The 23,623-nt window shown below is 42.4% G+C and overlaps 1 protein-coding gene across 1 annotated transcript; it reads left to right on the forward strand.

Annotated features, from left to right (window-relative positions):
- Positions 1–1,535: 1,535 nt before the first annotated feature.
- On the forward strand, positions 1,536–19,841 carry TMEM130 (transmembrane protein 130). Its single transcript, XM_077828313.1, has 8 exons — positions 1,536–2,082; positions 5,709–6,011; positions 9,062–9,233; positions 10,159–10,328; positions 11,781–11,865; positions 16,832–17,034; positions 18,706–18,818; positions 19,398–19,841. The coding sequence occupies exons 1-8, from the start codon at positions 2,001–2,003 to the stop codon at positions 19,584–19,586; spliced, it is 1,317 nt and encodes a 438-aa protein (XP_077684439.1). The 5' UTR covers positions 1,536–2,000; the 3' UTR covers positions 19,587–19,841.
- Positions 19,842–23,623: the final 3,782 nt, after the last annotated feature.

A 23,623-nucleotide genomic window follows, 5' to 3' on the forward strand; every position in this document is an offset into this window, starting at 1 on the left:
CTGCCCAGCCCCAATGCCCCCGGCCAGGCACCAAGAGCTCCGGCCTCCCAACCCCCGCGCGACAACCCGGCGCAGGGCTCCCAGCCCAGCCCAGTCCCTCCGGCCACAAGCTGGTGGCGGCGGCGCGGCGCGGCCGATGGCATCCGCAGCCCCTCCAGCTCGGGCCCGGGCTTGTCCGTTACCCACGCACCGGCGTTTACCCTCGGAAGCTGCGGAGCCCGTCAGTTCCCAGCAGCAGGCCCACCGTGACCTCCCGGGCAGAGCCGCCCCTCCCGCTGCGGAGCCGCCCTGCTGTTAAAGCCACAGCTTCTGCCAGCAAAGACGGGCTCCGGAGCGGTCGCCCTGTTAGTCTGTATCCGCAAAAACAGCCGAGGAGGCCTTGTGGCACCTTCGAGACCAACACCTGTATTTGGGCATAAGCTTTCCTGGGCTAAAACCCACTTCATCAGACTCAAGACTGGGGGACAGAGGGGGACAGTGGGGAGGTTAAAAACGAAAGGCGCCGTGTTCTCCCCGGCTCTAAATCCCTTACATGTAGAAGAAAGATGCTTCAAAGGATCGGAAACAATACGCTTTCCCCCTAAAAACGTGAGCAGAAAGGAGATGGCAGATAAGCTGACAGCCTGCTGCTGAATTAAGCACGCAGAAACTCAACTACTATGAAACCCTGTTGGTCTATAATGTGGGTAATACGTTTTATCCCACCCCACTCCTTGTGTGAAGTGCTTGGAGATCCACAGACGAGGTACCTGTATATAGTCTTCCACAGAACTGGACTGGACCAAATAACTGGATTTGAATGAAAGCAAAAACTTCAGCAACTACCCTAGCTAAGGAGGCAAAACTTGTTTCTGCCCAATGGTTTCTTTTGAAAAGTCAGCTATGCTGATTCAATGGCTCTTGATTACTATGGTGATGAGCAGGGTATAGAATAGAAAATACAAGGGAATAGAGTATAAACATTGGAAGGTGGGTTGCGGGAGAAGATTTCCCAGGCAGTAGTCAAGTTCAGAAACTTGATTTGCAACAAACTGTACTGCAGGGAGCAATCAGTTAATACTAAACGGGATATCATATTTTGTACTGAGCTCATCTCTCTCAATCTATGCTTTGGACTATTTTACAATAAAATACCTTTTATTAAAAGTAACTCATCTTACCCAGCCTCCCATGATTCTCCAAAACCCTATTGTCACCCAGTTTGTATGAAAGAGCTAATACAAAATAAGGTACTATCCTGCAAACGCCCATGTGTTTGTAACGATGCATGGGAGTAGTCCCAGTCTGTTCAATGAGTCTACTTACATTCAAAGAGTTATGGGCTTGCAGGAATGGGTCCTGAAATGTTATTGCTTTGTATTGTATTATTAGCTGTATGACTCATAAAAATTCATCACTCATCTGTTTTGGGAAGATTTTTTAAGGTGGCATTTTTTCCCTCTACCATCAAGAATATGATACAGTAGATGGGCAGAGTACTTCACCTGTTTTCTAATGGGATATTAAGCCTTGCACAGCTTCAGTCTATTGTAGATTTTTATACAGTGTTTTATACAAAATTCTGCAAGATACACATGGCCAAACATACCAATACATTTATTCTATTACCAGAAAACTGATTTTTGTTTTCAAAATTCTTACAGCTCTAGGAGCTTTTCATTAGCACCCCACATAGGGATTTTCTCTGCCTCGTTTTTCTAATCTGTTGGTTGAAACAGGTGTCTAATATGCCCGTAACAAAACCTAATAAGAATTTTTCTAAATTGGTTAGGTGTAGCCAGGATTTGCCAAGTAAACAATGTACAGAGAAAATAAAAAAACAAAACAAAATACTAGACAGTGCAGTACGCCTACATTGCCTCTAGGGGACAGCAGCAGTGGCTGCTTGCTCCCCATCTCCTCCCCAGCATAAAGACAAATTCGAGCCCACTTGGAAGATGAAGTCTGGCTATCGGAGCTGAACAGACAGCAGCAGCTTTCTCTTGGCACACTGACTACAAATGGCCCTGGCATTTTTCACCTCGAGCATCCTCCAAGTGACTTGCATGGTGCTGTTCCTTTTCCATTTCAAGTCAGCAGCAGGTAAGGTAGATCTGCTCCTTTCTCAATACAGGACTAATGAGCCAGGGGTCATTAGAAGCAGTCCTGAAAAGCAATCTTATGCTGCTGTAAACACAGAATGAGCATTTATTTCCAGGCAAGCTCCAAGCAACTTAGCATTCCTAGCGTTTGCATGAAAATAAATGCTCTACCTGCATTTGCAGCAAGGTTTGCAGTGTCATATTTATCCTACATACAGAAACAGTCCTGCATTTGCAGGGGAACAGATTAGATGAGAGATCTTTTTCCCATTGCTAATTTCTGCAGTGCTAGGTTTCTGTTTCCCTGAAGAGTGATAAAACCCTACTCTGAAACTGAAGGAGATGTGTTTAAACCTCCTAGCTTGAACACTGGTTATTTATAAGGAAGACTTTTTGTTTTCCTGTTCTGCAGTGGATTGTGTAATCATTCATCCTGCTTGAATGGCTGGAGCAGGTGTGAAGGGAGCTGTACCCACAAGGGACACCTTCCCCGTGGGGCTGGCAATAATGAGCAAGTTCTCTCACGGATCAAAAGGGGGGAGGGAGGTGCAGCTACTACTGCCCTTTTTAAGCCATAAACCTCATTCAGCTCCCACCTCCTCTTCAGGGTGCGGCTTGGCAAATCTGGGAGGAAGGGATCTCAGACAAGAATGAGTCTGTCAGCCCCCTTCTAGATTTCCTTCCTAATTGGGATGCAGTAAAGCATCTCTGCTCCCTCACTGCTATTGCACCCAGTGAGTCACAAATGACTAAGACAGCCTGCCTCTCCCTTTGCTCCTTCCTAACATTGATGTGTTGCATCTTACATCAAATGGTATGAGGAGAAGTGAGTCGGGAGAGCTGGGTTAAATACTCCACTCTGCCACTTACGCACTGTATGACCTTGAGCTAGTCACTTAACCCCCCTCTCGCTCAGTTATCGTACTTCAATAAGAACCCTCCCCAGTGTCTTTTTGATATTCTCCCCTGATTTCTGCTATTTTCCTCCATTTGTGCTTCAGCAAAATGGACAGTGAGCTAAGTCTAATTTTCATAGAGAAATAGGAGACATCTCTCCATTTAGGCTTTTAAAAGGTCACCTGCATCAGGAAGGAGTTCAGTTTTGCACCACCACGTTTCTTTCTACTCCCAGCCATTCCACAAGGGCTTGGGTTTCCCCTCCCCCCCCTTTCTCATTGCCCTGGAATACAGGGCCAACCTTCACTAGCGTATGCAATTTAGGTTGTGGATGTTTCCTTTACATTAGGGCCCTAGACTGGTTCTTTCCCAGGCTGGGAGAAGTAGAGAGAGGAAAGGTTAGTAATGGAGGACCAAAAACAAACAAAAAAGTATGTTCTCCTTCATATACATAAGGCTAAAGGAAAAACTTGTATTTTTCTTGGGTTTAATAAGGAAATAAGGGGATTAAACCTGTAACACGTACCTGGTTTTATAGACACATCTTCAAGCCAAAACTGTGCTCAGGAAAACACTGATTAAGGGAAGGGTGTAGCTAGCAATGACTCTATTTATAAAGATGAGGTCTGCAGAACAGCATCAGATCCGCTCACACAGAATTTATTCTTTGCATTGGAGTTGTGGTCTTTTTATTTATTATTTTTTTAAATGAAGCAGGTGGTTGGAGGAAATGGAGTTGTGGCTACAAAAGCCTGACCCAACACTAGCAGGAAGAGTGAATACAGGTGGGGAAAGGGATTCCCTGAGCGAAGTACTATGATATTAACTTGTACAGTATTGCCAAATTGCAAAACACAAAAAATTATGAGTTGGACCCTCAAAAATCATGAGATTGGCCGCCAAAATTGTGACATTTTAAAGAAGATGGTATTGTGTTGTTTAGGTCAGTCTCTTGGTTTTTGAACTCCCCTTGCCCATCCCCAGGGTGTGTGCATTTAACAATTGCCCACTCCCCCACCTGTGCTGGATAAGGTGATTTTGGCCTCTATTGCAGGAGCTCTCACCCCAACATCTGCCCATTACCTACCCAGTACTTAATCCCGCCCCCAGTCCTCCATCGGTTCTCTCCCCACAATTCAGTCCCCCTCAGTTCACTTCCCCAGTCCTCATTATCACCACCCCATCAGTTCAGCCCCCTTCCCCATTGACCCCCAGCACCCTCAGTTCAGCCTCCCAGCACTCACCCCATATGCTCAGAACCCACCATCAATACAGACCTCCACCGTACCACCCCTCACCTCCTCACTTCAGCCCTCCTGCTGCCCTCTGGCCATAGTAGCCCTCCTAGTCTCACCTCTGCTCCTCTTCCCCCTTCCCAGGCCTCTGGGGGCTGCAGTAGGGTCCCCTCTCCCACTTTCCAGAATGCTAGGGGAACAGCCACCCAAGGCTGAAAATGAGCCCCACCCAGCCAGGGTAGAAAAACAATCCTGAGATTTGAGAGTTCTATCACAAGGTCATGAGCGAGGCTTCATTTGACGTAGCGATCGCCTCTCTCACAATAAACTTGTGAGAGTTGGCATGTCCATATAACATGCATGCTTCAGTTTTTGGCTTGCACGGAAAAAGCCACAATGGAATAATGCTTGTTATTTTTATAGGCTTAAAGTAAAACTGGTCTTGTTTCAAATTCAGAGACTGGCTCTGTAATTACTTCCCCAGACCAAATCATCACACCCATTTCCATAAAACAAATTCTGCCCTGGTGATAAGAAGCTGAAACACCAACAATTATAATGCAGGTACAGAGGTACTTAGGCAACTAGTGGAATTTTCCTAATCACCTAGGCGCCTAATTCCAATTGATTTCAACGGGAGTCAGCCACGTAGGCACTTTTGAAACTCCTACTAGGCACCTATCTGCATTTTTAGGCGCCCAAGTACCTTTAAAAATCTGGACCAAGTTTGTGCCTGCTTCCACCAGGACTAAATTTGCCCCTATATTTTAAAATTACAAACTACTTTAAGGGAGCTTGGCCCAGCTGATCTCTGAAGCCTGCATTTTCCTCTGCACAGAATCTTTTTCTTAACTACACAAAGGTTTATTTCTCCCCACCATACAAAGTTGGTGTAAAAAGTGTGTTCAGGCTTGTACATGGTGACATAGAAAGAGAGAAATAATCCTAAAATGGAAGGAGTTTGCACATCTTGGAACAGACCCTTATCAGGAAGGATTTGTTTTAACTTGTAACATCTCAGAAGTCAAACAAAGCCGGGGAGGTTTTATTACTTCACAGATACGTTTGGCCCCTTTTCTGTGTATACACTTTTATTTAACCAACTGCAAGGTCCAAATCTGGATCTAAACTTCCCCAAAGTTTTGTGAGTATTCTGATCTAGCAGTTTGGTTTGGGCCCCTCTCTATTTTTTAACATTTCCAGGACCCATTCCTATGAAAATTTTTGTTTTTCATTGCTAATTATTTTAATTCTAAATAACATATAACTAGTCATGGAGCTAGAGAGGAGAATAATGTTTATACATATATTTTTAAATACCAAGGTGCAGTGCCTGTTCAGAGACTTGACTATGTTTAGTGCCATCGGGCACTAGAACCACATAATTACAGCATGTTAATACTTTTTTCACATGTTTGATCAGAGGGAGAATATATATATATATATATATATATATAAAAAAAAACACAACGACTTTTGTTTTCTGATTTTACAGTGCAGTATGTTCTGAAAATCAACAACAATGGTCCCATCACAACGGGAGCTCAAGCTACAATTCAGGCCAGCTTGAGTATGAAGACTGATGATGTTGCATTCATTAGTGACCTAAAGTCCTATCATTTTAACTGGATTTTCACCCCTCTGACTTTGATTGAGAAATCAGAGCAGCGATTTAACTCTACGATTACAGTGACTGGTGAATTTTCTGGAGACTTTCCCATTTCTGTCTGGGCAACTGAGACACACTGTTGGTTATGTCAGCCCATCGCCAAAAGCGTCACAATGCTTCACATTACAGGTAAAATATCTTTAGAACAGTTCATTCAAGTCTTCACACATTCCACTGAGATAGGCGCTGTGTATTCTGGGATTCAGAATGGTGCTAGCTACACCCATGTTTAACATGGCTTCTACTAGCAGGGCTCTAGAACAGTTTCTTTGACTGGTGGACAGAGAGATTTTTTGCCATGAGCTGTGGTCACCAGACCATGCTGTAGACTACCTAAGGCAGAAAATCAGTAACATGCTCCCTTACAAAAAAAATCCCTGTGCCCACTGCTCAAGGAAACCATGCTAGAAACCTCATGTTTGAGCAGTTGTACTTCACATGTTTCTGCTAGTTGTAGCTCACAAAAGCTAGAGTGAGCCCGGTATGGATCGGCCATTTTTATTTTGTGAAATCTAGATTCCTGAAGATTCAGATTGTTGCTGTGACACTGGCTCAGCATATCTAGTTCCAAACTTCAGCTGACCTCCAGCAGCAGCAATCTACAAGTTTCCCCTTTTATCAGTCACATCCAAGTTATGCACAAGTCATGACTGAAGCAGGAATAACATGAGGCCATTGGCATGGTTGAGCTATTATACTTTGTATAAAAGTATTTTGAATAACTATCACTGGATCACAGTTGAAGGCGTGGCTACAGCCTCAAGTGAGACTATGTAAAATATCACTTCTGTTATTATTTGTATTATCGTCAGGGGTGAAAGTAACATTCAACACTTACCAGTACGGGGGCCGGCTCCAGGACCCTGGAAGGGGCAGGGCCTCGGGCGGAAGGAGCGGGGCCCGGGTCAGCGTCCCCCAGCCAGCCCTTCCGCGCTATCTGGCCCACACCGCCCAGGGTTCCAGCGGCGATTTTAAGGGCCCGGGGCTACAGCAGCGGCAGCCAGAGCCCCGGGCCCTTTTAAATCGCCAGCCCCGCAGCAGCTGCTCCTTTTGGCCCCCACCATCAGCAGCCCGGGGGTGAGAGGGGAGGGGCAACGATGTTAAAGCGCTGAGGCGGCAGCGCTTTAAGCAGGGTCCTTAAGCTTTAACGTTGGCTGTGTACAGGCCAGTACCAGCAGCCACTTTTTACCAGTACACCGTACTGGCCCACTTTCACCCCTGATTATCATAGCACCCAAGAGCTCAGTCATGGACCATTATGCAAGGCAGTGTACAAACAGAACAGACGACGTCCCTGCCCTAAAGAGCTTACACGCTCAACAGACCTGATCATGTGTCTATTTAGAGTCACATGATCTGATTTTACTGTCCAGTGGACCCCTCCTCAGGATTGTTGGGTGGGCCTGTGAAAGGATTTTCTCCATCATCCCTAAACATAACCGATTCTCATCCATCAGGATCATAGTACTAGCCACAGGGAACAACATTTTGGGGAGGGTTAGTGAGATCATTCTTTGAGAAATACCTCAAACTTAACCGAGCCATCTTACACGATGCATTGGAATGCGTGCACAGGATCTTTCGGTTCTCTCCTTTCTCTTACTGCCAAAGCAGAGCCCATCTGCTTATTCCTTTCAACCTCGGTCCTCAGGTTCCATTGGCTTATGTTTTCAAGGCTATCTTCACAAGGAAAAGGAGGAGAAACTTTTTAACCTATGAAAGCTAAGATTCGCCTTTACCTTGCTAGTTTCCCCAAGCAAGCAGGCCCTCAGGCACTGGCTTTGTAGAGCCCAAGGAAAAGCTCCAGAATAAAAAATAAGTCTGTATTAGTTTTGTCTCCGATTAGTTCTGCAGAGTCAGTCCCAGTCTGGAAGAGTGAGTTTCATTCTAACTTTGTTTGCCGATCAAGAGAATTGTTAACAAGATAGCAGCAGAGGCAGATTAGGGCCAGAGCAAGTGGGGGCCCAAACCCCGCTCCCTGACAGGAGTGCCAGGCGGGTGGGGGTAGCAGGGCAAGCCCCTACATACCAACCCCTCTCGGAGCGCTGGGTTCATGGAGCCTAGGAGCGCCCCAATTGGCCGGGGCCCCTGGACACTGCCCGATTGTCCCAATGGCTAATCTACCACTGGATAGCAAAATATGTTACAGGTGATCTGTCTAATCTGTCTCGTTATCTATCATGAGCTTATCCCTTGGAATATGATCATCATGATTATGCATGATCTAGAGAGATTCCAGCCCAATTTCTTATATCACAGGTTGCACTGCAGTTAAAAACCCGTGGCTGGCCCATGCCAGATGACTCAGGTTCACAGGGCTGCTTAATGGCAGTGCAGACATGTGGGCTCAGGCGGGAGCCCAAGCTCTAGGACCCTGTGAGGTGGGAGTAGGGTTGCCAACCCTCCAGGATTGGCCGGGAGTCTACAGGATATAAAGATTAATCTTTAATTAAAGATTATGTCATGTGATGAATACATCCAACCAAAATTGGCAACCCTAGGAGGGTCCCAGAGCTCAGGCCACAGTCCGAGCCTGAATGTCTACACTGAAATTAAACAGCTTCGCAAATCTGAGCCCTATCAGCATGAGTCAGCTTGCACAGGCCAGCGGCAGGTTTTTAAATGCAGTATACATAGCCCTAGAACATCTTTCAGCCTATAAACCAAGCAAATATGAGGATATTAGCACTGAGAGACATGAAATTTCGAACTTCACTATGCTGTTTGCACGGAATCACTTGACATTGTATAACTGTATTTTAAATCATTATGGGATTGTGTATAGCATGTCAGTCATTCACAATAGTTAAAATTTTCTTTTCCTATACTTTGTTTTAGAGAGAGTGTGTATTGGTTAGGTCAAGAGACAGGGAGTCAGGACTTCTGTAGTGAAATCATTGTCCCATTAAAGTCAATGGCAAAACTTTTCTGGACTTATATGGGGCCAAGATTTCCCCCCTTGGATTGTATTGCAGGCTGTGTGACCTTGCGTAAATCATGTAATCTCTTTACCTAAATTTACCAATCTGTGAAATAGATATAAAAATGCTTACCCACCCTCACAGGGATGTTGAGAGATTAAAATAATTAATGTTTAAACAGGGCTTTGAGATTTGTAAGTAATGCTATGAAAGTGAAATATAGTCTCATTGTTCTTCCTTTATCATCTTCTCCTGCAGAGTTTATAGTAGGGAATCTTACCATTGCACAAATAGAAGACAACAGAACATTTGTCGAACAAGGTTCGAGTTCTGCCACAGACACTCTGACCCTGATTTCTTTCTTTCTGCATGATCCGAGTAATTATTTCAAGTCAGCATCATTCATCTACAACTGGGATTTCGGAGATGGGTATGTCCAGTTGTTTGTTTATTTATGCAAAGGCTCCGGATGCTTCTGGTAAGGATGTGTAACACACTCCTACACTCACAATCTTCAGAGAGTCTAGAAGCTCACAAACAGTTAAAAATAAGCTTTGGCCGAGGATCTGTCTCCAAGTTTCATTGTGATGCTCAGGTGCTCATGTGTGCTGAGCTTCCCCAAAACGCAGGGGTGTTTTTAGGTTAAAGTCCATGTTTAGTTAGAGAGGGTATGCTAGTGCAAATACATAAAGCTGAACGAATAATTCATAGTAAATAACATAGTTAATGACTTGAGCATGTTTTTCTGCTTACAGAATCTCCATGAGCAGATTGAAATTTTCTCATTTTAAATAAATTTGAATATTCAGTTGTATTCTTTTCCTCGGTTGTTATTGAACAGTAACTAGATATGACAATGACTGGTCATCTATAAATACCTTAGATAGTCACATGGTACTGTTTCTATTCTCTGATTGGATGAGTGCATAAGCACTTCTGGCATGAATGTGTGTGAGCGTACATTTCAGGTTTGATTTTTGTAAATAGTGGCCCATATTCTTTTACTAAAAAATTTAGTTTTCTGGTGGCACCCCTGCTTTAATGACTGTAATAAAAGAAATATTAGATCATTATCACCCTTTCTAATTCTGACCCATTAATGATATTTAGGGATGATTGTGCCATTGTTTTCCTTGAAAAACTTAAACAAAGTAAGAAAAGCATACTGGTGGACCTAATTCTGATATCACTTTCACCAGTTTGACATAAGTATAACTCCACGAACTTCTGGGGAGTTAGTCCTGATTTTTATTAGTGTAACAAAGACTCAGACCTTCATGTATCTAAAATGTCTGATGCAAACAGTTTCTAAACAGAGGTGATGCTGATTCTAAATCTTTTCATGCTACCCACAGAACTCAGCTGGTAACTGAAGAACCCTTTGTCTACTATAATTATTCTACGGCAGGGAATTGCAAGGTACATCTCAAAGTTGTAGCTGAATGGGAGCAAATTGAGAGGGCTACACATGAAAGAAAGATTGTGCAGAAAATGGGAGATTTCACCACCGAGTTGGAGTTGCTGGGTAATTATAAATGGTGTTGGATGCACAAAACAGAACTTCCTGTATTGTTGCACAAGCTGTAGTATAATGTAGTGTCTAGACCAGGGATCGGCAACCTTTGGCATGCGGCCCGTCAGGGAAATCCACTGGCGGGCCGGGACGGTTTGTTTACCTGCAGCGTCCGCAGGTTCGGCCGATCGCAGCTCCCACTGGCCGCAGTTCACCGTCCCCAGTCAATAGGGGCTGCAGGAAGCTGCACGGGCCAAGGGATGTGCTGGCAGCCACTTCCCGCAGCCCCCATTGGCCGGGGACGGCAAACCGATCCCTAGTCTAGACCATAAATTGAGCATGATAATTAAACAGAATATGGAGATCTTTTATAAAGCATTGTATCAGACCGATAGTTTATTAACAGAGCTTTTCAGGTTTTTCTTCAAATGACCAGTTTTATTATTATCAAAACAGCCCTTTTTAAAAGAAAACACTCAGTGAAAAACTTGTCATTTTCTAAATTTTTCATTTTTGATTAAATTATTTATAAGGTTTCTAATCTGCAATTTTTAATCATAACCATTATTAAAGATTTTCATGTATCAAAAACCTGGTTTTTAGTAAATGAAAATTTTCAAATACATTTTGTGCTAAAAAAAAATATGCAAAATTTAAACCTTACAAAAATAATTTGTATTTGTAATCATTATTTTAAAAATTCTGTAATGGCTCTATTTACATTAATTATATTGATTAGCTCTACATGAGGCTAGTTTATGTTTGCTTTGGCACCCAGAGGCCATAGCAAAGGGCAATTCATAAATGCATGAAATTAGGCTTGGCAGAATTCTATTTTTATTTTTTGATAATTTCAGCAGATAATATCAATGTTTATTGTTAAGCATTTTTTTTAGATTTTCAAAGATTTACATTTTCACAGATGCAGGAAATTATTGGGGGGAGGTACAGACAATGGTGGGGTCGGACCATAATTATTTAATGACAATAGATGTTGAGATTCAAAAACCTAATGCTTGTAACGGTTAAAACACAAATTGTCAACATCACATTGTCTAAATATACAAAGTAAATATCCTAAAATCAAACTCTAATATTTTTTCAGGCAGCACTTTTCTTACTTTGCCTATCTGTAAATTTTAATTATCATTGATGGAAATTTTCTGTCGGTTTATGTGTATATGGTATAATCAACTTTTACTGATAGAAATCTAATCTTTCCAAGCCTAAAAATAAAAATGATCAATTGTAATTTTTAAAGATAACTGACAAAACATACTAGTTGACCTGAAGCTATTCTATTTATTAGCAAAAGAAATAATAATAATAAATAAATATCTCTGATGTGACTAAAATAAGAAAGCATAGAAAAGTGCATAAAAATTAAACTTTCATGGTAAAACAAGAAATTGTTTTTGATTTTAAAGCCACAGTTTCATGACTTTGTCACACTGTTCTTTCCAGATGGTGTTAAAAGTATAAATGTCATAGGCTCCAGAGAGACTCGTGTAATGGAAAACTTAAGTTTATCTCTACATATCAATGGCAGGTAAGTAACACACAAATATCCCTTGCTATAAAAAAATTGTTGTTTTTTTCCTTCTGATTTCCCCAGGGTGCATGCTACAGAACTGATCCCTAGAAAGATATATTTTCTATGAACAAGTTATTACTGCACATTACTTTTTCGTGACTCTAAAAATCTCTCATACTGCAATAGGTTGCAGGAATGTAGAATATTAAGAAACTGCACTTCTCTGCAGCAAATCCCCAAGTGCTTTACACACAACACAAATGTTAATGAAGATCAAAGAGGACAATAAGAAGAGAAACAGAGAGCAGAAAAAAGGAAGGAAAATAAGGGGCTTTTTAAACTGTGCTCTGGACTTTTCTTTCTCGTTGATCCCTATCACTAAGAAACCTGCACACCGCATGTAGGGCACACTAACCAATAGACATACCAGGGCTGACACTAGGGGGTGGTAAGTTCAGGATGCTGTTTCAGCCAGGTAACAGCAGCAGGCAAGAAGAGTCTGAGCGGCAGTAGACCCAGAAGGGGAGGAGTGAAAATGTCATCTGCATGCGAAAGTACTGGATAGTAGTGAAGAAGTTAGCCAAAGACAGCTGGTTCTCGGGGGGAGAGAAAGATTACAGTGCAGAGGTTGGTCTCGGCCCTCTTCCCAATGCACCACTTTGGTGCATTTAGTGGTGCATTGGGACTAAAGGTTCAAGGCTATAGGAACACGAGAGTGGCACACACAAGTTTAGCCTTGCAGATGCTCTGTCAAGCTGTGTGACAGTCTGAGTGAAGAAGGTCTTTTCAGATAGGGAAGGAGTTTTGAAATGTCTTGTTGAAACACGTAACAAAATCCTTCATCAGCAGAGAGAGATACTGAACAAACGCTGGCTTAAAATTTATCCCACAGCAATAAGTCTTCCTCCCAGTGAGTGAGGCTTGCCAGGCCTGCCTGGGAGAGCTGGCTGGGTTGATACAGCCTTGCTGTGTGCATTGCAAATGGAGGACAGTAGCACGAGTACAGGTGTATGTAAGGCTCCTGCCAGGTGCCCAAACTTTGTGACACCAGGACATCACTGGTAATTTGCCTGCACATAAGTCATCCTCTGTTGAATCAAGCAGGACTGCTCTTGAGCTATTCATGGGCTTACACATTTTCAGGTGCAGGGCCTACATTGCGTGCAAATTAACATAAATTGTAAAAATTGTTTGGTAGGTGAATTTTAGACCCCTGAAACCGGGTTTTAGAATGAACAACCCAATCAAACCTTAAACTCTAGTGGAAGAAATAGCACCAACATGTTCAAAAGAATATGGGTGATATAAAGCAGCACTGAATGATAAATAAACTGGTCTAGTTAAAATCTGGCCTGAGGGATGGGATTTTTATGACAGAAGCAGAACTCAAAGTGAGCCACGCACAAACTGACTTCTTCACTCAGCAATGAATGTGCTGCAGGGTTGGAGGAGTGGATGTTGATAAAAAGGATCAAGAAAGGCTAAGTTTATCATCAGAATTGAAGTCCAGAGAGCAGCAGATGAGCCTCTGCAGAACCATGTAGCGCAAAGGTCTGAAAAATGTAAATAAAGAGCACAAGCAAAACACAGCAAAAAGCTGTATGGCCAAAACATTGTAGAAATGGTGGTGTACGTTGATGTATTTCTAGCAAATAAAGAGCTTTCTGACATTGCTTTAAGACGATGCTGTGATTTACAAGCTTTATTTACCTTTGCCAAGCCTTTAATCCAAATAGTTGTGTTGAGCTCATCTGTTGCTCTTGTATGGTCTTTTTATGAGCAGAGAACACACATGAAAACCCTGGGTGTGTCACAGAATCACAGACATTGACCTCTCTTATTGTCCATGGAACAAGAAAAATAACATTTTCTGACCTCTGGGAAGTCCATTTCTGCTTGCCTTAGTTGAGGAAGGGATGAAAAATAGAGACACACATTTTTTATAATACCGTTTTACCTTTCCAGCACCTTTCATGCCAACTATTCCTAAAGTTCCTATGTACCCTTGTGAAGATCCTTTCACTTGCCCCTGAAATCCAGATACATGAGGGGTGGAATGAAGCAGGTGTTAAAGGACCTAATCCTGTGAGGTGCTAACCATCCCGTGCAAGTCAGTGGTGGTTGAGGGCACTCAGCACCTCAAAGGATTGGAGCACAAAGGATTGGAACCTGATTACATTCTATATACCTAGCTGCTCCTGCAGTTTTATCTGGAGACAGTAAGAGTTTTCACTTCCTATGTGACATGAAGACAGTTTCTGTCTAGATAAAACTGCAGGAGCATCTAGGTATGCAGAATGTAATCCGGCAAGGTGCAATTTGGCCTGGGCTCTATGATTAATACTCCTACTTTTGTTAAAAACCACATGAGATCGTTAATCGCCACAGACAGTTAGGACCTCAGTTTCGCATTTAATCCAAAAGGCAGTACCCCTGGCGCATTGTTCAAGGAGACATGCACCTATTATGCATCGCCAGCACCACTTCTTGCAGCATCTTGGGTTTCCTTTGAAGGTTTCCTATCAGAGTGCTTCTGGGTCCTGCTTAGTTTGTAAGCTCCGATAAAACCAAACAGGCCAAAGGACCCAAAGCTTCCAAAATGAATGGGTGTTTTGGATAAGAAGGAATGCAGGATTGGACCCCAAGGTATGTCTTCAGGCTGTGGAACAAGTTTTTCCCCTCCAGTATCTAGAGGGGATTCCTTTTCAGTCTTGGCTGTGAAATGTGATGATGATGATGATCAAGGAAAGGCTAATTATGTAGCATACCATGAAAGTGATGAAAATGATAATAGACATCCACTTCTGTTTGTGTGCAGGATGTTTACATATGAATTCTATTCTCTGACCTCATTGCTAGGGTTGAATTATGACTAAAAGTTAGGAACATAGGAATTTCCAGACTGGATCACACCCAAGGTCACTCTAGTCCAGTATCCCATCTCTGAATGTGGCCAACACCAAATACTTTAGGAGTCCTGGTGGTTTTCAATTTTTAAAATACATTTCTTAGATGTTTACAGCATTTCATAATGGTAAGTGGAACTGACTTACAAACAAACAAAACAACCTGATCATAACAAATTTTCATAAAGAAATAGAGGAATCAAAGTTTAGTTTTCTATTAATAATAGTATCATATTATTCATGTCCATTCAGACAGCTGCCCGGTATTCAGGAAAACATTTGTGAATTCACAGATTTTAGCCCAAATGATTATTCATCCAAAAAAATAGTAACAGAAGTTTACTTATTATCCGGTCTCAAAATTTACAGTCAACCAAGCAAAAACTGTCACTCTGTGTGGAATGATTCACAATCATGAGTGCCAGCCTCAGGGCAGACTGTCAAAAAGCAGGGCAGACACCCCAAACTTGTGGTATGTTCTATAATTAGATTTCACCAATCTAGTAACAAATGTGAACTCCTGAAGTACTATACCAGTCTTACCATGAAGACACAGGCAGGCCCCTTGGGCACTCCAGTCTATCTTGCCACCCAGGCAAGCTGGACTTAGGGATAAATGGTCACTTACACCAAAGGTCACAAAATATTCAGGTTGCTCCCAGTTGCAAGTGATCAATCACTTACCCCAGGTCAATTTCTACCTCAGAGCTCACACCAAAGACAACATTTGTAGCCAATCCTATAGTAAACTAACTAAGGATTTATTAAGTAAGAAAAAGAAATGAGTTATTTACAGGTTAAAGCAGGCAACATGTAGAAACAAATGAGTTACAGTCTGTGGTTTCCAAAGATGACAGAGATGTAGTAGTCTGTCCATTGAATGTCTGTTAGGGCTAAACCAGGTTGACCTTGGAGATCTCTGATTTTTACTACCCCAAATGAAGTGGTAGCTTTATCATGCTGTCTATACTGGTGCTTTTCAGCACTAAAACTTTTGTTGCTCAGGGGGGTGTTTTTTCACAGCCTTAGTCTTGATAGTTCTCCTTCATGAGTGGGAGAGGGGGGGAATCACTCCTCCTGTCTGAGTTTACAAGTTCAGAGCTGGCATCTTTACAATTATAAAGCAAAACTTATAGATTACCTTTATAGCATGGGATGCAGACACTGCAAGTTGCATTAATGCATGCAGCAACTTACAAGCATTTTATAGAATCTAAACACTAAACCCATCCTTACAAGTCTAACACCTGTCTTCAACAACACTAACATACAGGTGAGCTACGTCTGGTCTCCAGCTCTGAATCTGTCAGTGCTCAGCTGATGCCTACAGACTTGGCAAAAACTGGCACCTGGTCTACCAGCATCACAAAAACAATACCACATGATTTGGGTGATCAGTGTCACAGCACAAAAGACAAATAGTCAATGTTTGCCAAAAACCCATAGGCTGAAAATTATTCCATCAGCCCCTGTTCATCCCCCGTTCCCTCATCCCCACCCCCCACTCCCCGCAACGTTTTGGCATAAGAATAATTCATGTTATTGCAGAAATGAGGATTCATTAATGTATTAACAGAACTGGGGAAAAGTCATTGTGAGTAGTAGGACATTTTCAAATGGTGTAAATCAATATCTTTCCACTGAAGTCGAGGGAGGAACACTGATTTGTGCCTGTTGAGACTTTGGTCCATTATTCCCAACAAAAGGTAGGCTGAGCCATTACAATTGTAAGTGCTGAATTGTGATGCAATGTGTGTGAGTCCTGCTGCTCTTGCCTAGGCAATCAGAAACTGTCATTCATGTTGTGTACACAAAGCTGTCTGCTCCACTAGCCTGTCAGGCATTTGGCGGTCAGATCTATATAAAATATCCATGGCTATGTAAGTGTTAAGTGTTCAGTAGATAAATGTGTGTACAGTTACTTAGTCATAGCATTAGTTCAGTGTAATATTACTGCTTTCACCAACCGTCAATGTTTTCAAAGTTCCTGTGCTATTTAATCTATATGATTCATGCACTCCTATTTCAAATAATTTTTTACAAGCCTCTGCTGAATTTTGTCCTTGTCATTTCAGCCCTCCACTTACCTTATGTTGGCTCATAAAGGCTGAATGTATTCCACTCGAAGGGGAAAAGTGCCATCTAGTGGTGATTAATGGCTCCTCCTACAATTTGAGCCATATCTTTCGTAATGCAGGACAATACTGTCTCAGCGTGAGAGTGGAGAATGATGTGAACATGTTGCAGACGTACCATGCGATTAAAGTGTGGCCAACAGGTGAGACTCGAGATACAGAGGAACTGCCGTATTGGCTCAGATTAGATGTGCCTTTGACAGTAGCCACTAGCAAAAACTTCAGAGGACAGTGCAAAAAGCTTCTTAGTGGACAATTATGGAATAACCAGCCCAGAGATGGTTTCTTCCTAAATTGGTTTATGCCCTAGAAGTTGGCTTATGCCCTGAAGCATGGAGGTTATATGTTCTTTTTTTGTGTTTAAATCTCCTCTCAGAACACTGATGTTCAACTCCTTTTTAAAATTCTACTAAGTCTCAGTGGTACCTTGTGAGTTCCATAGGATAACTGACTTGTGTACAAAATGCATTCAATCTCTGTTATACACTTTTTGAGACAGGGCAACCAGAACTGAAACCAGTTTTCAGAGATCTGTAAGGGGTCAGCACTGAGCAGATGATCAGTGCCCTGTGGGGAAGAGAGCATGGCCAGGACAGCCTGCTGGAGCAATGATGAGAGAATGCCTAAAAATTCTCAGGAGAAGGGGTAAGAGGGTAGTTCAATTTCCATCGCCCTGAAGACACTGACTCACACTGGGGGCTGCAAAGCCAACCCATCCCCCAAGCTTGTGAAAGGGGGCCCTGGCCACACCTCTTTCCTGCTCACCTCAAGAACATGCACACAAACACTGAGGAGCTGTCTATGCACCTGGCCTTTGTGCAGACCATGCAAGGGGAGAAGAAAAGGACCTTTACAACCTCCCACGCCACCACCCTGTTCTCTCATAAGGGCTGGCCCCATTCTGGTCCTCAGTCACTGGCCTGAGCTAGCCAGCAAAAGTGCCAGCTGTAATGATGCGAGCACCTGTCGAATAGACCTGTGACTTAGACCACCGCCTCATTTCACTGAAGCTGCCGGACAGCTAGCAGATGGGAATTACTTTTGGTTGCTACAAAATTTAGGCTGGATTTGAACCAGGGGCCTAGAGGTTAAAGGTGCAGAATCCCATGGTCTGTTCAGAATCCAGGCAACCGCGTTAAGAAGATTTACCAGCCACATGTGAGGTTTGTTCTGATATCATCTGCTTTACTTCATGCACTAGGGGACAGAATAGGTAGAATATATTTACAAAGCAGGCTTGCTCGGTGGAATCTCTCCCTGCCTTAGCATATGGATTTTCTGATTAGCCTGTGTATTCTCTTTTCCTCCACTTCTCTGGGCTCAATGCTCTGCACAGCTGGAGGTGAGGAGAGACCAAGGGAAACTTTATTTCACTTTTCTGTCTCCTGTTTCTGCACTTTTTCGGTCAGCAAAGGACTGATTCAACTCTTGGCGTAACTTAGGGCAGGTTCAGGGAAGAGCTTGGGAAGTCTTCAGATGCCTACTTTAGAGCAGCTTCAAGGACTCTTTGTATCCCCTGTGTAGTCACAAGTATGCTTAAAATGCTACATGGTTGCAGAGGGAGGAAGAGGAAGTATATTTGGCAAAGTGAAGGCTGGTTTCAAAAAATTGAAAACAATCTAGCATACACCAAACTATTCAAATACAGCTGTGCAATTTGCTTTTTAAAAAAATAGTATTTTGGGGAGAATAAGCTGTGCCCAAGAGCATGTTGCTCTTTCATTCTACACAGTCTTGAAGTTTCTTCACCTAGAATGGCCTGATCTCAGAGCATTATATTATACTGGACACATTCCCTTGTGCTCTTTCCCCAGGTATTCACCCGGCTTTCTTCGCCCTGCCATGTATTGCCCTGATTTCAGTGATGCTGGGATTTGTTATATACACGACCTTCCGAAGCAGCTCACAACAGAAGGATCTTGTGGAGGTACAGGGGTCGTGTTGCTTTGCGCTGGGCAAATAATTCAGAACAAGTCACTGGATGAATTTCTATTCCCCCCCACCACCACTTTTTTTGTTGTTGTTTCTCTTTTTCCTGGTTGCAGATTGCCCACAAACAGAAGGTGATTTTCTCAGCTATATTTGAAATTATTCACTGAATAGTTTCACCAAATTATTCTCGGTCTGTAGTTCATTCCACAGCAGTTTGTTGCATGAATTCACTATTAGAAATTTGAGCTTTGTAAGCGGTCATTTAAGTCACATGGCATGGCTCTTTGTCCTTATTTGATTCAGGCTGCAGTGCAAATTCTAGAAGGAAATCCATTTAAAATTGAATTTCCATTAATATTGTCCAATATTTTCTTGTGATGAGAGAGGGGACTGCTAGGATCAGAGACCATATCTTCCTAGATATTTAGAAAGCAACTAACATTTTGGACAGTACCACAATATAAATAATAGGCCTGTTAAGAGAGAAACTGACTCTGGCTCCATTCCTGATTTTTCACTTGCTAGAGTAGTCCTAGATTTGGAAGTGACCTCCCCTCTCTGATGTTCTTTCCAGGTAGCTGACTTTGATTTTTCTCCTCTGTCTGACAAAAATCCCTCTCCTCCTGATTCTGAGTCAAGTTGCGGTCGAATATGCTGCAGGTCCTGTTTCCTTCAGCCACCTCAAGAATATTGGGAGACCGTCAGGGAGAGCCACAGACTCCTCCATCCTTTGTACAAGCCAGTCAAAACTTACACAGTGTGAAGAACACAGCTTCATTTGGTTACGTTAACTGCTGACCTTAACTTTTCTCTTATGATGAGTTAAAAGCCAAGTGCTGCATGGATGGTTTATTTTTGCTGGTAATAGAGAGATTAACTACTTATTTGGCCCAATGCTAAAGAGTACTTCATAGTGTAATTTAAAAGGAAAGAGCCTGATCCACAATAAAAGTGGCTTCGCATATTTGAATTACACGAGTGTATATCTTACAGTAGAGAGCATTGCCGAATCATTTAAATGCAGTATGTTATTCCTATGAGGGATTATTTTATGTGCAGATGTTTGCCAAATCCACTCTCCTTTGTAATTTGTCTGGCTTTCACTCCCATCTCAATGCTGTTTGTTTCAAAGATGGAAATGCTCAAGACAAAAAAGTGCTTTTCTCTTTTTTCACAGCTGTACAGCATTCAGTTTACCAGGAGACTGAACCAGGTGAAATGCTGTTACTCTAATGCATATTAGTACTTAAAAGAAAACCTATTTGTTCAACAGATTGGAAACATTCTTACTCCAATACCCTGCTCAGTGAACCAGACTCCATAATTATTACGTTGCTACATTAAAAGGACCTCAATTTTAGCAAACAGTATTCACCAGGAACATAATAGCTGATGTTGCACTGGTGGAAACCTGCAGATACTAACAACAGATACAAGGTACTGTGTGAGGACATTACATGACTTAACAGGTGCTATGTTCCCGACACATTGTTGATGGCGCAGTACAGTACTAACGTCTTCTAGTCCAGGAGAGGTGCCATCTTTCAGATGAGGCATTAAAATAAGGTCCTTTTTGCCCATTTTTAATTTCTTCCTAGATAGTCAGCGAAGTTTCCACTGGCATTCTTCAGAGACAAAGTAAAGAATAGGCTAAAACCAGGGCTGGCTGTCAGTGCCCCTCAGAGCAGGTTCTGCCGTTCAAAGCTCAAAGCAAACTCACTGCTTAGTGCATACTCGCTGCTGTCTTTGCCGCCTTCCAATTCACTGCACTACTAGCATTTAACTTACTACTGTACTAGAGCCTTTAAGTACTTTGAAAGATTTACATAAAATCAAATTCTGTTCCATTTCTTTCCCTCTGTTCTCCATCTTCTCACCTGCTGCTTTGCTCACTCTTTTCATAAGCACTTTGTTATACCTGGAGTATGGGAAATATTGTGTAATGGCTAAAGGGGAGGGGATCCAGAATTAGGATTCCTGTGTTCTCTTCTTGTTTCTGACACCAATTTGCAGCGTTTCCTTAGGCAAGTCAGTTCACCTCTCTGATCTTCAGTGCCTCTACCGGTACATGGGCTCATACCTAACTCAGAGCAGGTGCGCTGTGATGCTAACTGAATTAATATTGATAAAGGGAGTTGGGATCCTCTAAGGTGAGGACAAGGACCCTTAAAAGTGATCTAGTCAATGCAAGTTCTCTTAGCAGGTACTTTCACACCTCCCCCCCGGTTTTTTTTTTGTTTGTGTTTGTTTGCTTTTTAAAGAAAGGCTTTGATGGTGTATTTACAAGTGAACTGTGGAACCTTTGAATTACAAAAGGTGTCCTTTGTGTTCCTGTTAGGTGTGCTAATGCCAAAATCTTATCTTCAGTCAGTCTTAACAAGGTGGCTCTACTTATTTTGTTCTAATTATAAGCAAGAATAATACTGCTTATTCCTGAGATAATATCAATTTGGAAAATTGCCAGAAGGTACAGGACTAGTTCCTGGCTGTTAACATACCCCACAAAAGGTTGCACAGTTCCTTGGAAAGGAGGCATTTGGTTTGCATGACTGAGCTGCTCCATGGTGGCCTCAGAGAACAGTGCTGCCCTCAGCAATTGCTATGTGAGGAGGGAAGTTCAGATCATGAAGATAGCTGATGATGTTTGATATTCATTTATTTCATACATAATACATTGTGGGGCATGCTAACCCAGGCACGGTGAGTGGGGGAGAGTGGATACAGGGAGCCTCTCTCTTCCCCCTACCCCATCACACTTCCACTGGAGTTGGCCAGAATTTGCCTGCAGGTAATAGGGGAGGAAGGATTGGCAGCACTAGATGCCCTAGAGAAAGGGACATGGGGTGAAGGTATAGACAGGACTTTGCTGGGGTAGAACTACGTACACCTGTGATATACTCCATCCACCCCCAAACAACTCTGGGGATATATGCCTGCTAGCACCACTGCTTCAGCTGTGCACCTCCTCACTGTCCCCAGTACACCACAGCCTCTACAGGGGTATGACTGAGCCCCACGAAAGTGATCAGACCAAGCACTGGTTGGGGTGTGGAATCCATCATGTAAAGAAAAGTGGGAACTGGGCTACTCTGAGTTGAAAAGGAATAAGTAAATGGATAGGGTGAAGGACTGGCCTATGCATGAAAGAGATCAATTACTGAGAGAAATAAAAAATGGTATCAAGAAAAAAGAATTGCAAAAAAAGAAGGCAAACCCAGGAAATAATCTGTTCTCATTTTCTTTAGAACACTGCAAGAAGGGTGACAAAGAAGCCAAATAATTTCAGAGCTTAAACACAAAGGGTAGGAAAGTGAAAGTCAATGCTGAAAAATATTGGGAAATGCTAATCGCTTAGGACAAATTGAAGAGAATGGAAGGTTTGGGAGTAACAGAGATAGCTCTTGCAGGAAGTTTGGGTAGGGAACTATCATTATTACTTGAAAGTACAGATAATTAAGGGAGTAAATTGGTGGCAGGAAATCCAAATATACTGGCTGTGCTTTTGTAGCACCAGGATGATTGTTTGCAGAAATCGAAAAGGGCTTGTCAAAAGGCAAATCAGTAATAGAAGATTTGAATAACCCTAACAAACTGGGCTATAAATAAAAGGAATACACCCATTGATACATTTTTGGACATGGTATGAGACCACTTCCTGCACAAAAAAGCTAATTTATGGGTTCAGTAAATGCCCTGGAAATTGAAGACAAAGGGTAATTGAGCAGTTCAGGACAGAGTGAGGCAAGTAGTGCAACGTAGCAAGAATCAGCAGGACTCATTTTGTTAACCTTTTAAATCAGTGACCTGGGGAAAAAAAGTGTTCAGCAAAATGATGAAATTCACTGATCCAAAACCGAGAGCAGAGCGTGGAAAGCAGGAGAGCAGTTAAGGTCAGATGATAAGCAAGAGTATACACAGATAAGAAGTTTATGCAACTGAGGGAACTTGTTTTTTTAATAAAACAAGAATAACGAAAGAAACACATTGAAAGGACATTATATCATATTGCATGGCACAGCATCACAAACTGGAACACAGCTAATACACTGAATAAACCCAGGTGTAAAAATGTAACTGCTTCCGTTATACATTAAGATTTTCTTCTTTTATTTCCTGAGTGTGTAACTTCCTCTAGTCTACTGCATGAGTTCTCAACCTAGGGGCCCTGGTCAGGTCCAGGTGGGTGACAACCACTTCCCCTCCTTTTTGGTTAAAGGGGAGGGGGTCTCAACGTGTTTTTTTCTGTTGTAACATGGGCTCACACTATCGAAGAGTTGGAGAACCACTGATCTAGTGGATTGTCATGTTGGTTATACCTGGTAATTCATAAGGTAGTAGCCATTTTAATTTCCGATGCACCTCCCCATGCTACTCCAGCATCCAGGAGGGATCGAGATGGATCATGTATTTTATTAGGGTTTAAGTGCTGGCGTAGGACACCCACAATTCAACTCAATATTGTCACTTGTATTCATTCAGTTCTCAAGGAATACTCGGTACCTGTTTGGAAAGAGTGGAATCCATTCTCAAGACATGTCTCTAACCACTGACCATTTATCTCAGTTTGAGACTATGTTTAAACACACTTCAGATGAAATTCAGGGCCAGAGCTGGTAAAAACGGATCAAAAAAAAGGAGCAGCCAAAACTAAATATTTCTTGCATTTTTCTTCCACATCCATGGCATATGTCAATAAGCTGCTTTTGATCAAATTAAACAATGAGGGTTTAAATTCTGCATCCTATACATTAACTGAAAGATAACAGCTGGATTTTCAGAGATTGTGAGTATCCATTGATC

Source organism: Eretmochelys imbricata, chromosome 10 (assembly GCF_965152235.1).
Source record: "Eretmochelys imbricata isolate rEreImb1 chromosome 10, rEreImb1.hap1, whole genome shotgun sequence".
Taxonomy (NCBI): Eukaryota; Metazoa; Chordata; order Testudines; family Cheloniidae; genus Eretmochelys; species Eretmochelys imbricata.